General features: G+C 42.4%; 2 protein-coding genes across 2 annotated transcripts; one reads left to right on the top strand and one right to left on the bottom strand.

The window, feature by feature from the left end:
- Positions 1–159: 159 nt before the first annotated feature.
- On the top strand, positions 160–3899 carry aldoab (aldolase a, fructose-bisphosphate, b). Its single transcript, XM_070990205.1, has 7 exons — positions 160–217; positions 1409–1527; positions 1795–2061; positions 2161–2321; positions 2735–2993; positions 3108–3307; positions 3458–3899. The coding sequence occupies exons 2-7, from the start codon at positions 1416–1418 to the stop codon at positions 3548–3550; spliced, it is 1092 nt and encodes a 363-aa protein (XP_070846306.1). The 5' UTR covers positions 160–217; positions 1409–1415; the 3' UTR covers positions 3551–3899.
- A 1646-nt stretch (positions 3900–5545) lies between these two features.
- On the bottom strand, positions 5546–11812 carry LOC139349775 (chymotrypsin-like protease CTRL-1). Its single transcript, XM_070990763.1, has 6 exons — positions 11722–11812; positions 10134–10148; positions 9809–9977; positions 6478–6746; positions 6228–6376; positions 5546–6095 (listed from the first exon to the last, which is right to left on the bottom strand). Exons 1-6 carry the CDS (start codon positions 11774–11776, stop codon positions 5787–5789), a joined length of 966 nt encoding a protein of 321 aa, XP_070846864.1. The 5' UTR covers positions 11777–11812; the 3' UTR covers positions 5546–5786.
- Between the last annotated feature and the right edge of the window lie 2258 nt (positions 11813–14070).

The following is a 14070-nucleotide window of genomic DNA, read 5'->3' as shown; positions in this document are numbered from 1 at the left end:
ACTGCCTGCTCACCACTATGTTACTCCAGCCTCAGTCTCTCTGAATGTCACGATCCATCTCTGGTTGCGTCCTGTTCTTTTTATAGCTGGGCAGCTGAAATGTGAGGGGTCACAATGGGAGGATAAATACAAGGACCAGCAGGCTGGTGGGGTGTCGCAGACGAAGGCCGGATCTTCCTCACTCTCTCTTCTCTCAGCTCTCCTCCTCACCTCAAAGGTAAAATGAACAGAAAGCTAACTATGAGATAAATGCATTACTTTAATTGGCTTTTTGTACTATTTGTTGAATAGTTTGTTGCATGAGTTGCGTAACCTTTCCCACATTAGAGAAATACGTTTCACCTATTCTTTTTCTGAAGCACATTTGTGGTTACTGTGACAGCTAGAGCTATATGTGTCACATTTAACCCACAGACATATCTCCTCTCACTTACCTTGAGCTGACTAAAGCTGACATTGGATAATTTCACAAACAGCATGCTAGCAAACTGATTGTACTTACTGAGCAGTTTAGCTCATCTGTCTTGACTGGTTGTTGCACCACCCTCCTTTATTTGATGCAAAGTTTCCAGTCAGTCATTGGTGATTCATTATTTGAGCAGACTAAATTTGCCCAGGCTGTGTGGTTATTAATGGTTATTAATCTTCCTCTAAAGTGCATGACTTCTAAACAGTGAAGTATGAAACGGCACACTTCTGTTTTATATAATTCCTTCTTGCGGAGCCATAGTGCTTTCATTGCCTTGCAGTAATACACTGTTTATATTTAGTTCAGCCTATTGATAGTTGAGGCACAAACAGGGAGAGAGGGAGGGACGTGTGCAGGAGGTGTGGGATAGAAGAGCAGGGAAGAGGAATGGAAAGAGAAGGGGGCAGTGAAGGGGAAGGGAAAGGTCAGGGATAAGAGGCTAGAAAATGGAATAGGTCATCCACATGCTTGTCATGTATTTTCAAGGGTGGTTACATGAAGGGTGGGGCAGTGGAGGGTGGAGGGCTCTCTGACACTGGATCCCCTGTGCCATAGCATATTGTGCCGGGGGAATAATGTGTAACCCCGGCACATAAAGTGCTTTATGATACTGCAACAGTTAAAGCTGCAACAACTGCAGTCACACAGTCGAAGCACCAGCTTACAAAGACAGACAGGAAAATGTCAAACCATACAGTCAAGCTTCTTTGACCACTTCCCTTACATAGTCAACCAAGAGTCATGTCCTCCTTTCAGCAGGCAGTTTCCCATGCGTTCATAAGAAGAACCACAAACTCAAATGCAAATCTTTGCAGTATATGTTTCGTTGAACTTTTACCCTCACCACCTCTGCCTAAATGTAGCTCTGTATCTTTCCTGCTTCATCATTATCTCATCTTGTGTCTTCCTCCTCCTCCTCCTCCTCCTCCTCCTAACAAGAGTCAGGATGCCTCACGCATACCCTTTCCTCACTCCTGAGCAGAAGAAGGAGCTCAGTGATATTGCTCAGAAGATTGTCGCTCCCGGCAAGGGAATCCTCGCCGCAGACGAGTCCACCGGTAAAGCATTTCAAGAAAATGGATTTACTTTATATAGAAAATCATTTGTCAGTCATGTAGGACAGCCAACATCTGAAAAAGGAGTGTATTACATTCACTCATTGACATTCACTCAACAATCTATAAAGTACACAACACAGCTGACAAAGTATAGGTGAACTAAATCGAACATTTTCTGCAACCATCTGCAAATGCTTACAAAAGCACACTGGTACCATCCAAAGATGGATCCACTTTTCAACTATCTTATATCTCCACAACTTCTAGGCAGCGTGGCCAAGCGCTTCCAGAGCATCAACGCTGAGAACACTGAGGAGAACAGGAGGCTGTACCGCCAGCTCCTCTTCACCGCTGATGACCGCATTGTTCCTTGCATTGGAGGCGTCATCCTCTTCCATGAGACCATGTACCAGAAGACCGACGACGGCAAGGCCTTCACCCAGTACCTCAAAGGCAGAGGCATGGTGGTGGGCATCAAGGTTGATAAAGGTGTTGTTCCCCTGGCCGGAACCAATGGCGAGACAACTACACAGGGTGAGTGAGAAACAGATGTAGACACAAAGAGAGCAATATGTGAATGTGTTTTTATACCTTTGTCTAACTTATTTTGTGTGTCCTGTCTCTCTGTCGCAGGTCTTGATGGACTGTATGAGCGCTGTGCCCAATACAAGAAGGATGGTGCTGACTTTGCCAAGTGGCGCTGTGTGCTGAAGATCACCCCCACCACTCCCTCAAGACTGGCCATCATTGAGAACGCCAATGTGCTGGCTCGCTATGCCAGCATCTGCCAGATGGTAAGACACATCAGTTAGATGTTGAAATCAGTGTCTACGTAATTTTACTTACTTAGGTCTATTTTATCAATAATGAAATCATATTAGTTTTATCTATTTCAACTCTAAGTGGAGAGCTGAAAGTAGCTATTTTAATCTCAGATCTATGTTAATAGTCTCTAAGACTGGTCAAGATTTATACATATTTAGTCTTTGGTGTGTTTTTGAGGAATGACAAAACAATTTAATAAAATGTCCTCAAGTCTGGACCCAGTTTAGGAACCACTGAAGCAATAAGAAACTAATGTATAATACATACTGTATGTCCACACTGTGATTCTACTGTTTTGCCTCCTTATTATGAACTTCCCTCTGACACCCGCCTGTCCTGCTAACACAGTCATTTTGACTCCTTTTGTCTCTGCCGTCCTCAGCATGGCATCGTCCCCATCGTTGAGCCTGAGATTCTCCCTGATGGTGACCACGACCTGAAGCGCTGCCAGTACGTTACTGAGAAAGTCCTGGCTGCTGTCTACAAGGCCCTGTCCGACCACCACGTATACCTGGAGGGCACCCTGCTCAAGCCCAACATGGTGACCGCCGGACACTCCTGCTCACACAAGTACAGCAACCAGGAGATCGCTATGGCAACAGTTACTGCCCTGCGCCGCACCGTGCCCCCTGCAGTCCCTGGTAAGCGAGATGCACAAAATACTTGACATGCAAATGTCTTGATTCTTCATTGAATAGTTGCACGACATTCATTCTTGTCTAGAGAAATGCGTTGCCAATGATCTTCCTGTGCAGGCATTACTTTCCTGTCTGGTGGCCAGAGTGAGGAGGAGGCCTCCATCAACCTGAACGCCATGAACCAGTGCCCTCTGCACAGGCCCTGGGCCCTGACCTTCTCATACGGCCGTGCCCTGCAGGCCTCTGCCCTCAAAGCCTGGGGCGGCAAGAAGGAGAATGGAAAGGCATGCCAGGAGGAGTTTGTGAAGAGGGCTCTGGTACGTGCGATTCTAAAATAAACATGCTAATTAAAGAAAGTCAAATATGCCTTCCTGTGTTACACATATGCTGCAGTAGAGTTTTGTTAAGCATCAGACTTCAGTGCTGCATTATTCATTCAATAATACTGCCCTTTTTGTCTCTTACAGGCTAATAACCAGGCCTGCCAGGGCAAATATGTTTCCTCTGGATCCAGCTCTGCTGGTGGAGAGTCACTGTTCGTGGCAAACCACGCTTATTAAGCATGGACACTCACCAATTCCCTTTCCACCTTCTTCCCATCATTACTATGTCACCATGGAAAAGGCCATGACCTCTTGTGCACCGTCTGACCGCACTTTCACAGAATCTTGGTAGAAAGCGAAAGAGAAAGATGGAAAAAAAACTTCCTTTGGGTTGTTGCTGCAGCTAGGAGATCCTGAAAGAAATGTTCTGCCTCCATTCCCTTACCTTTTATTTTTAAACACCTTTTCTCAGGTGAAGATTCCCACAATCTTTTTACGCAACTTGTACTATTCTTTTTCCGTGGTCTGATTCCACCAATTGCAGTATATGATTTATACTGGTCCCATGGAATAAAGTATTTACCCGAACATGTTGCTTTAAGTTTTGAGTCTTTGCACATTATTATAAGGTCACAAACAACATTAAGAAGCTGCAGCCACTGCAGCCTGATAACATCACTATGAGATGAATAACATTAGCAGCAAAAAATATATATATATAAAAACCAATAAGAGATCAGCACTTTTTCTTGTAAATATTTGGAAAGCAAAACAATATACTTCCCTTACGATGAAGGTAGGCTACATGTTGGACTTAACGCATGAAAACTCTCATGAACACAGTTATCCAAAATGTTAGCAAATAAAGTGTCCCTGTATGGATGTAAATTCTTCTCAAATTTAAAGCTGCACTTCCCATTACAATATGTTTTCCACAATGAAATAGAACAACTGGTTATCGTTAAACTGTACGAACAGAAATGGTCTTTAGCAATGTCTGCTTGTTCAATACTTTGTCCAGATTAAAATAACCACTAGCCATTAAGTAACTTACAGCTAGACTATTGGTTTGATTGGCATGAAATTTTATACACATTATATAAATTATACTGATACCCAAAACAATGAATCATAATGGCTTCAGTTGGTATCCTGATCCCCTGACATCTAACTGTAATGTAACACATTTTAATATGTAGACATTAAAATTGGCAGCACGGTGGCGCAGCTGGTAGTGCGCGTGCCTCACAGCAAGAAGGTTGCTGATTCGATCCCGGCTTCCTCCCACAGACCAAAAACATGCTCATTAGGTTAACTGGTGACTCTAAAAAATTGCCCCTAGGTGTGAGTGCGAGTGTGAATGGTTGTTTGTCTTGTGTGTTGCCCTGCGATCGACTGGCGACCGGTCCAGGGTGTATTCCGCCTCTCGCCCGTTGTCAGCTGGGATAGGCTCCAGCCCTCCAGCAACCCCGAAAGGAATAGGCGGTATAGAAAATGGATGGATGGACATTAAAATTAGCTGGCTAACAGTCTTGCATAGCTATCTGTTATGTTCCAATCAGCCAATGTAGGTGAATGTTAATCTTCATCTGACGACTCCTTGTAGCACTTATGATCAGATAATCACTCTAACTTGAATTGAATGTATGTCCTTTAATACTGTGATATGTAACTCTGTAATATCCCAAGCACATTTATGTGATGTCTGTCGTGTAATTACTAATAACTGTATAGATACATAGTTCACACAGGATATGATGACTAAGATCATAAAATATGATGCATTATTACATCTTGAACTACAGCCCTGATTGCAAAAAATAGGACTGTGTTAAAAATTAAAAACAGAATGAGCTCATTTGCTCATCCTTTTCGACATATATTCAATTGAAAACAGTACAAAGACAATATATAAACATTTTCAGGCCAATATAGGCTCATTCTGCATTTGATGCCAGCACCATGTTTCAAAGAAGCTGGGACAGTGCCAACAAAAGACTGTGGCGCAACTGCTAACATGAATAGTTTTATACAATTACCTACAAAGCTGACTAACTTTTTAGACATGCATGTGTTAAATGAAGTTTATTTTACATCAAAATAGGCCAACATACAGAAGAACACAATTTTACATCTGCAGCACAAAATACTTTATTCTTTGGTTTGCAGAAAGTACTATGCAAGTCTGGAATATGAAGGTTCTGCACTGAGAATGCAGAAGAGCAGCAGTTTTCTTGGAATAATCTATCAGTCCCCTTCAACACTATGCTCCTCCTGAGGGGATGGGATGCTCTTCATTGGTAAAATCAAATGCAATGTATGATACATGGGCATAAAAACATGCATCATTACAATCTAGAATGATGTTATATACGAGTATAATCTGAAATTAGATAATGATTAGATAAAATGATTCAAAAGACAAATGGAACACAACAGACAAAGAAGCTGAGAGGTTGTTAGTGCAAAACCGTTAAACAGCTAAAATGTGCTGCAGGAACACTGTCGCTGAGACGGCAATGCACGCAAGCTCAGTTCCAACAGTGGATGCTGTTGAGTTGGGACACACAAAGCTGTCGTCTTGGTCGGTGCCAGTGGCCGTGAATGTCACAAAGTTGACGTTGGCCCCTGCCACTTGATCCGTGATCCATTTCTGGAATTCAGACACTCGGGCATAGACTTCAGGAAAGCCAGCCAAGGCACAGGGAACTCCAAAACTGGTGATGCCAGCCTGGATCCACACTGAGCCTTGTTTGCATTGCAATGGTCCACCAGAGTCACCCTGAAAAAGGAGTGACAAAACACAGAAAACTGTTAATTGATACTGCTGGTAGCATGTGCAAAATAAGACTAGAATAGCCTCCAGCCTGGCACATTCGCAATGATAATAACATCAGTGAGTTATTATTTTAACCTGGCATGCTCCTTTGCCCTCTTGCCCCGCACAAATCATTCTGTCTGTGATGTTTGCGTCTGGTTTTGAAAGGTAGTTGCAACGGCATTGCTTTTTTCCAATGACAGGAATCTGAGCCTCCTGCAGTGGGTAAAAGCCTGGCAAAGAATCTGTGAGAGAGAGTGTGAAATCAGAAGACTGTTTATTTACCCATCTTTTGCACAGTTTCAGGAGGATTGTTTTCCAAATGAAAAGCCTGCATGTTACTCACCATTCTTTCCGAGTTTGCCCCAACCAGTGGACCAGCAGAGAGTGGAGTTGTGGAACTGGCTGGAACTACTTGCCAGGCAGATTGGTCGGATGTAGTCAGTGAAATTGACAGGGCTGCTGAGCTTCATGACGGCAATGTCATTGTTAAGAAAAGTGTTGTTGTAGTCAGGATGGATGATGACCTGGGACACAGTGCGGGACACTTCATGGACATTGGGGCCAGTTTGAGTCTCTCTCCCTAAGTAGACGGTGTATGCACTAGGTGATTTTCTGGATAAAAGAATAGATAAAGACAAATTAAACCAGTCAGCGAAGGCGGATTATTTTGCCTTCTAAATAATTTCAAGAAGATATTTCCTGTATTTGTAGATACTTAGTGGAGAACATTGAGTTCCAGTTAATTATTCCTATGATTGCTAAGGATTGCCAAGACAATTCAATGATCATATTCTCTGTGAGTTAGATGTGCATGTACTGGAATTCAGTTGAACTTTCAGTAAAACCACTGGACCAGTCAGAGCTAGTCAAAGCAGATACAGTATGAATTGCATGCTTGCTTAATACTTGGTCTGCTTCAGAGGGTGTAAGATACACAGACAGATTGACAGTACAATGAGTCCTTTTTAGACTGCAGCTGTATTGTGTCATTTGAAAATGCAGAAATATGTGGTTTAGACACAGCACAGGAATAGATGTAAGTTAAACAAAGAGGGAGCTGTTTTCTGAGCCAGTGTACCATGTCTTAATTTCACTGGTTGGACAAGTCACTGCAACAGGTTGCATCAAATCTCAAGTCTTATTAGACTTAGACTGCTGGTGTATCAGTAAATTTCATTTCCTCAACTCAGTAAAGACAAAAAAAAGTGAAGAAAAGCAGAAGTCTGGCCCCATAGACTCCTGTTTCCCAAGAAAGGAAAGAACAACTTCAAAATAAGAAAACCAGAGGGCCTGGTCACTAATTCTAGTCCATATCCATTGCAGGTTGGGTCAAACTAAAATTGTTACAGGATCACAGCAAACAACAAACCCAACAGCAACGCATGCTGCTTATTTTGTCAGGCGGCCTAATAATCTGCCAATAATGCTTGGTTACATTTGGGTGTTGTAGTAGCACATAGGGCTCTATTTTCGACTCCGCCGCCGGCGCGGCACAGGCTGCGCCGCCGGCGCAGTGGTATTTTCGAGCGGCGCAGGCAGGCGCACGGCGCATTTGGTATTTTGGTAGACCGAGGCGTACAGAGGTGCGCCAGGATGGGTGTTGCGGCGCAGTAGGGGGGAGGTGTCCGCATAATGAGCCGGCGCATGGGAATTTTCGACCATTTCGGTCTGCGCCGGCGGCGTAAAAGTGCGCTGAAAGCTTGCCACCTCAGACCTGGACAACTCTGTGCGCCGGCGGCGCAAGTGGATTTTTGTAAACCGGCGGAGTTGTGCGCTCACGTCACCAATACCTCACAGGCAGGTTTCCACAGTGTCTGGCATTTTACTGCGATCAATTATTAGCAACAGCCGCGATTCAATGCAACTATCTGAGTCAGCACATACAGTCAGACCTAAATTTATATATTTTGATCAGTATCTCATCTGACCACATCGAAAGCGCGTTCGGCACGCGTAATGGTCACTCAACCTGACTGAATGTACACAGGTGAAACAGGGATGTCTGGTGATCTGTGACTCAAATTGCCTGGTGACGAATGTGCATGCCACTTTCCCCGGGTCGGCACATGACTCGTTCATCCGGCGAATTCTAGCATCCCTACAGTCTTTCAGGGGGACACCTCTCTGGATGTGTGGCTGCTAGGTGATAACGGCTATCCATTGAAAACGTGATGACGCCATATATCACACCGTCAACAAGACGGCAGCGTGGTTTTAACGGTGTTTTCAGCAGTGCTCGGTCAGTCATCGAACGCACACTGCGATCAATAATTAGCAACAGCGACGATTCAATGTAACTGTCTGAGTCAGCACATACAAGCGCGTTCGGCACGCGTAATGGTCACTCACCCTGACCGAATGTACACAGGTGAAACAGGGATGCGAACTAATCGGTTAACGTCGCTGTGCCAACAGAAACAGCCGTGGCATCACAGAGCAGAGCATATATAACAGAGCATATATACTGCATCTATCTCAGAGCACTCGAGAGACAGAGAGAGACAGACACATGAAAAAACGTAAGTGATGATGTTGTCCGCTATTACCCACGTCATTTCATTCCAAATACAAATGTTATCATTGTAATGCTTAACGATGCAACGATGGAGTACATCATTGCTTTGAGGAGGATGAAGAGGAGGCCGAGGATTTACCATCTAAGGACCTTATATTTAGACATCAGAATCAGAATCAGAAATTCTTTATTTATCTCCGAGGGGAAATTGTTTTTGTTGCAGTGCTCCTTACAAGAATAGAATTAGAATAAAATTAGAGAAGAAAGAAAAGAAAGAGAACTATATATATAAAAAGCAAATATAAAAACAAAATATTTATATTGAAAATATAAATATATAAACAGAATATACCACAAAATATAGAACACAATATAAAACAATATATACATATATATATATACTGAGAAAAATTAAACAGTATATACAAACGGTTGTGCAAAGTACTACAAAGGGATGTCAGGAGACATGAGTGACGTCAGTCTCCTGGAAACTTGCCATGCGCCTCGCCAAAGGTGAGGCGAGGAGCTGCTGTGATTGGTAAAGATTTGACTCGGCTGTGCCAAACCCACTCCACGCCTTGTCCCCTCCCTCTTTCCGAGTTGCGCCGCTGGGTGGGACTGAAATGAGAAGGAGGAGGAGATGCGCCGGCAGCGCAGCTCACGAAAATACCAAAGTCTGCGCCGCCACGCCCCATCGGCGCAGCGGACCTGACTTTGCGCCGCGCCTGCGCCGCGCCTGCGGCGGAGTCGAAAATAGAGCCCATAGTGTTTAAGGTTTGACCGACATGTCACATCTCAGCCTTTCGTCAGCTCTGTGACCAAGTGACAAGCATCTTTGACAGTAACTCTTTCTCCTTATGTGTTTTCTGCCCATTATCTGTGGGTACTGTTTTTATGAGACTTCTCTGTTGCTTCATGATTCACTTGAATTTAGTTTTTCTGTGAACATTTTACTACTAAGCAAGCGAGTCAACTCAGCTTGTGGTCTGAGGCTCATGTGTTGGTGACATTCTAAGCTAACACTGCTAACATGTCAAATTACTGTTGGGCTGGTCAAAATGGAAGAAATGATTAGCCTAAAGGTCAATTACTTTAGTGTCAGAGCACTGAAGTGGAGGCAGTCTTACTGGCTCCAAGTTTTCCCTAATTTAAGACTTACGTTAGGATGCAGTGGGCTGCTGTGAGCACCCACTGGTCACTGATGAGAGTCCCTCCGCAGATGTGATATCCCACCAAATTGAAGTGCAAGCTGACCTGCCAGGGCCATGACCCTGCTGTGGCATTCTCACCACCCACGATCCTCGTGTTCAGAGGCGCCATCCCACAATCTGACGGAGCACACACAACCATGTCAGTAAAGTTAGGCTGATTCATGCGGTCATCCCAAGCCGTGTTGCTCAGTTCAATTTGGGTACAGTGCATGTGACTACATGAGCATTAATATTGCTAAGAGTAATTATATGGAATATATGAACTGTGCTTACCCTGAGCCTCTGACCCTGGTGGAGAGAGAGATGGAAAAAGTTACTTACGTTTCTATGCCTTAGTGGGTGGCTGTTTACTGGTTAGAGCCAGCACATTTTTACAGTATACTGGAGGTATTAGTAGTGCTGTGTGGACACTGTATGTGTCACTACAGACACAAGGTGGCCCCAAAGTTCCAGCTGCTCCTTTTTACTCCCTCATCAGCTTACTTACTGCTCAGCCCTGCGCAACATTCAGTATTTTGTTTGTCATATTTTATTTTGCTCATTTGCTTACAAGACTTCTTCAAAGTACTGCACACTGCAGTATTTTGGTTTGCAATATTTAGGTGTGGGCTGCAGGCAGTGCGCGTGCCTCACAGCAAGAAGGTTGCCGGTTCGATCCCCGGGTCAGGCGGGGCCTTTCTGTGTGAAGTTTGCATGTTCATCCCGTGCATGCGTGGGTTCTCTCCGGGTACTCCGGCTTCCTCCCACAGACCAAAAACATGCTCATTAGGTTAATTGATGACTCTAAATTGTCCGTAGGTGTGAGTGTGAGTGTGAATGTTTGTTTGTCCTTGCATGTGGCCCTGCAATCGGCTGGCGACCGGTTCAGGGTGTACCCCGCCTCTCGCCCATTGTAGCTGGGATAGGCTCCAGCCCCCCGCAACCCTGAAAGGGATAGGCGGTATAGATAATGGATGGATGGATATTTAGGTGTGTTATGTGGTTCATTGAAGCTTTTCCTGTTTTCAATTGTTATATGTCACAATGTCCTTTTGATGTTCAAGTCCACGATATGAAAAAAGAAAGTTTTCCTTGGATGGCCAGACTGCTTATGTTGTTGGAACAGGTGTGTTGACAGACTTCACCAAAGCACTGTGCTAAGCAACAGGAAGTTTTCCAATACTCACACCATTGTTACTCACTGTCACCATTTCCCACATGATGCTTGACTTGATTCTGCATTTCCATCTTTACCAGAAATGCTGGTGACTTGTCAGATTAATCAGATAGTTACACAAAACAGGACATAACCCAAATGAATAAGAAAATGGGCTTACATCCAGTTTAACACCCGTACAGTAATGTTGATATGACGGATAGATGTTTTACATTTTATTTGTCTGTGAGTTCTTTCTCCATATTATTGCAGTATGATTACATACCAAATATTATACATGTAATGTGTTTTGAATAACAAAAGAGAGAAGTTATTATTCCAAGCTGCTTTACAATCGCTGAAACACGTGAAACAGTAAGTAAACAAACCTCTCAATGATTTACAGGTGTTCCATCACTGATAATTATCACTACTGTAAAATCACCCATCGATGGCTCTGTTCAGTACAGCATTCCTGCAATAAACCATGTCTTTGAAGCTACATTCACATCATATTTACAGGTGGTTTTAATATTCTCCACTGTGTTTAAAAGAAAGAGAAAACTTCAGACATTAGACACTCCAACAAAATACACCTTCGAAAATGGCAATAGAGTTGGATCAAAACATCTCAATCATTGATAATGGAAACTAAATACAAGCTTTAAAAAGATTATCCATTGGGTTATAATAGATAATAAACTGGTAATCAGAGTGAAAGCTCACCTTGCTGAGTGAGGGCTGCACACATCAGGAGTGTCCATACAGTCCAAGCTTCCATACTGAACTGTAACTTTTTGCCTTCAGCAAGCGCAGAGTCTGTCCGATGTAGCTTTGTCACTCATCACCCGCACTCATATGTGCTGTATACAGCAAACACTCCCTACTCAAACCTGTTTTTCTTAATACCTCTGACAAACATCATATGCACCCGCCCACACACAGGTTAAATGCAGAAAGAGTAATTAATTCATCTACACTAAATGATCAAATCTGTCTTGACCACCAAAATATGACACAAATGGCCAGAGGAAGGTGTTCAAAGGTGTTTTGGCTTTCACTCTGGTGTCAAAATAAAAGCCTGTATATCATAGTCATGGGTTATACTGAAGTTATTGAATCATAAGTCTATAAGCATCATTTTGATGTTCCAGCTTAATATAAAAAAAAAAACTACATCATAGTCCATTTGTTTCAGTTTCACTGAAATGTAGTGGAGCAGAGGTATAAGTAGCAGAAAATAGAATACCTCAAAAAAAGTATAAGTACCTCAAAATTCTACTTAATCATAGTCTCTCTCTGTGTATGTATTTCTGCATTGATAATGTAGCATTACAATACATTTTATTCTTTGGATAATAAAAAAATATTTAATTAGAATAATCAGACTAACCCTGCCATATGGCTGACCTCATCACTAACTACTGAACACAGCAGGTGGCAGGAAGTATTGAAAGTTGATTGAGTGTTTAAACTGGAAATGCCAGCCAAAGCATCCACCTCTCCGTTTCACATACTTTCACAGACATGCATACAAACTCGAACATTCAATACCTTTCCACATTTTTGAAATGACTCTAAACTAATTTCTCAACAGCGGTATGACGGGAAGATTGACACATCCTCATATCTGTACAGTAAAGTATAAAGTATCAGTTAGTTTTGCTGAGCAGAAAGACTGGAAACAGGGTGAAAGAGCTAGCCTGGCTCTGTCCACAGGTAATAAAATCTGCCTACCAGCACCTCTAAAGTTGACTGACTACCACATTATATCTTGCATGTGTAATTTGTACAAAAATCAAGGTACAAATGACATGTTGTGGATTTCAGGAAGGACCCTGTTGACTTTGGAGAGAACCATGCTAGCTGATTCCCCTGTTTTCAGTCATCATGCTAAGCTAACTGCCTGCATCATGTTTACAGGACAGTTATGAAAGGGGTATTCATCTTCTCATCTAACTCTTGTCAGTTGCGAGTAAAAATAATCACATCTCCCAAAATGTCAGAATATTTCTGATAAGTGCATTAATTACCTGTATGTCAGTAAGTAGTGGCATAATAAATTTGTCACTCGAAGCTTAAAATTTCCAAAATTTGTTCTTTAGAGACTAATAAAAAATTCTCTTTTGGGGCTCTATTCTATCTGTTTAGAGAAGTAGATGCTATATAATAGATCATACCATATGCTTAGTGACGTAAGGACAATGGAATTCTCTGAGGTTATTTGTCAACACCTTCTCTTTGTTTAACCAGTTCTTAAATGCAAGATGCGGAACATTTTGTACTCCTTTATTCGAAACAGGAGACAGAGTGAAGTCATGCTGTCTCTTTTGCTGGTTGAGGAGTTTCCAAACTGGTTTATGGTGGCACATGATCACACTTATTTAGGCTGTCATATATGCATTATGTCTGAATAAATGCCAGTCCACAAAAACCCTTAAAAAATACAATGCTGAGATAAAACACCCATTTCAAGGACTATAGTGTGTGTAACCTTGACAATGTATACATTCCAAAATGCAAAGAACATGCTTATCTAATCTCACATTATTCAAATAATATACATTGATGTCATGTTTCTGACTATAATGCACATACTCCAACAGTGTTTGTGTTTGTATGCAGACATGGTTTTCACCTCAAGAAACAGGCAAAAAAAATGCATAATCTGACAATGATGTCATGATTATACATACTAATTCAAGGCATGACAATCATGAAAACGTCTTCACAATAGTTGAGTCCTTCAATCAGCTGTTAGGGTTTGGTTCGGTTAGTTCCTCTTTTTCTAAGAGCGTCCTGAAGTGCACTCAATCCTTCAGCCTGATTAAAGGAGCTAGAGCGTCACAAAAAGAAAGAATCAGAGAGAGTCATGTGTGAGCACAAACAGGGAGGGGAACACATTAATCACCTCTTTGAATTGTTTGTAGACTCCCTTTTGTTTTTTACCAAAAGCAAAGTAAAGCAGAGATGGAAAACTTACAGAGACAACACTTCAACTCAGTGACATTAACCCATGTTCACTGACTGTTGTGTGTTAAGACCAATTAAAGTGAAAAGTCAAACAATTCAATG

This window comes from Chaetodon trifascialis, chromosome 21 (assembly GCF_039877785.1).
Source record: "Chaetodon trifascialis isolate fChaTrf1 chromosome 21, fChaTrf1.hap1, whole genome shotgun sequence".
Taxonomy (NCBI): Eukaryota; Metazoa; Chordata; class Actinopteri; order Chaetodontiformes; family Chaetodontidae; genus Chaetodon; species Chaetodon trifascialis.
This window is presented reverse-complemented; position numbering and strand designations above follow the sequence as displayed.

Excerpts from the sequence above, each read along its gene's own strand:
- aldoab (XM_070990205.1), top strand. The coding sequence starts at position 1,416 with ATGCCTCACGCATACCCTTTCCTCACTCCTGAGCAGAAGAAGGAGCTC. Across the intron at positions 2,322-2,734 it reads ATGCCAGCATCTGCCAGATG|CATGGCATCGTCCCCATCGT; the intron begins GTAAGACACATC and ends TGCCGTCCTCAG. Across the intron at positions 3,308-3,457 it reads AGTTTGTGAAGAGGGCTCTG|GCTAATAACCAGGCCTGCCA; the intron begins GTACGTGCGATT and ends TGTCTCTTACAG.
- LOC139349775 (XM_070990763.1), bottom strand. The coding sequence starts at position 11,776 with ATGGAAGCTTGGACTGTATGGACACTCCTGATGTGTGCAGCCCTCACT. Across the intron at positions 6,747-9,808 it reads GCAGCCCACTGCATCCTAAC|AAAATCACCTAGTGCATACA; the intron begins GTAAGTCTTAAA and ends TCTTTTATCCAG. Across the intron at positions 6,377-6,477 it reads GGGCAAACTCGGAAAGAATG|ATTCTTTGCCAGGCTTTTAC; the intron begins GTGAGTAACATG and ends TCTCTCTCACAG.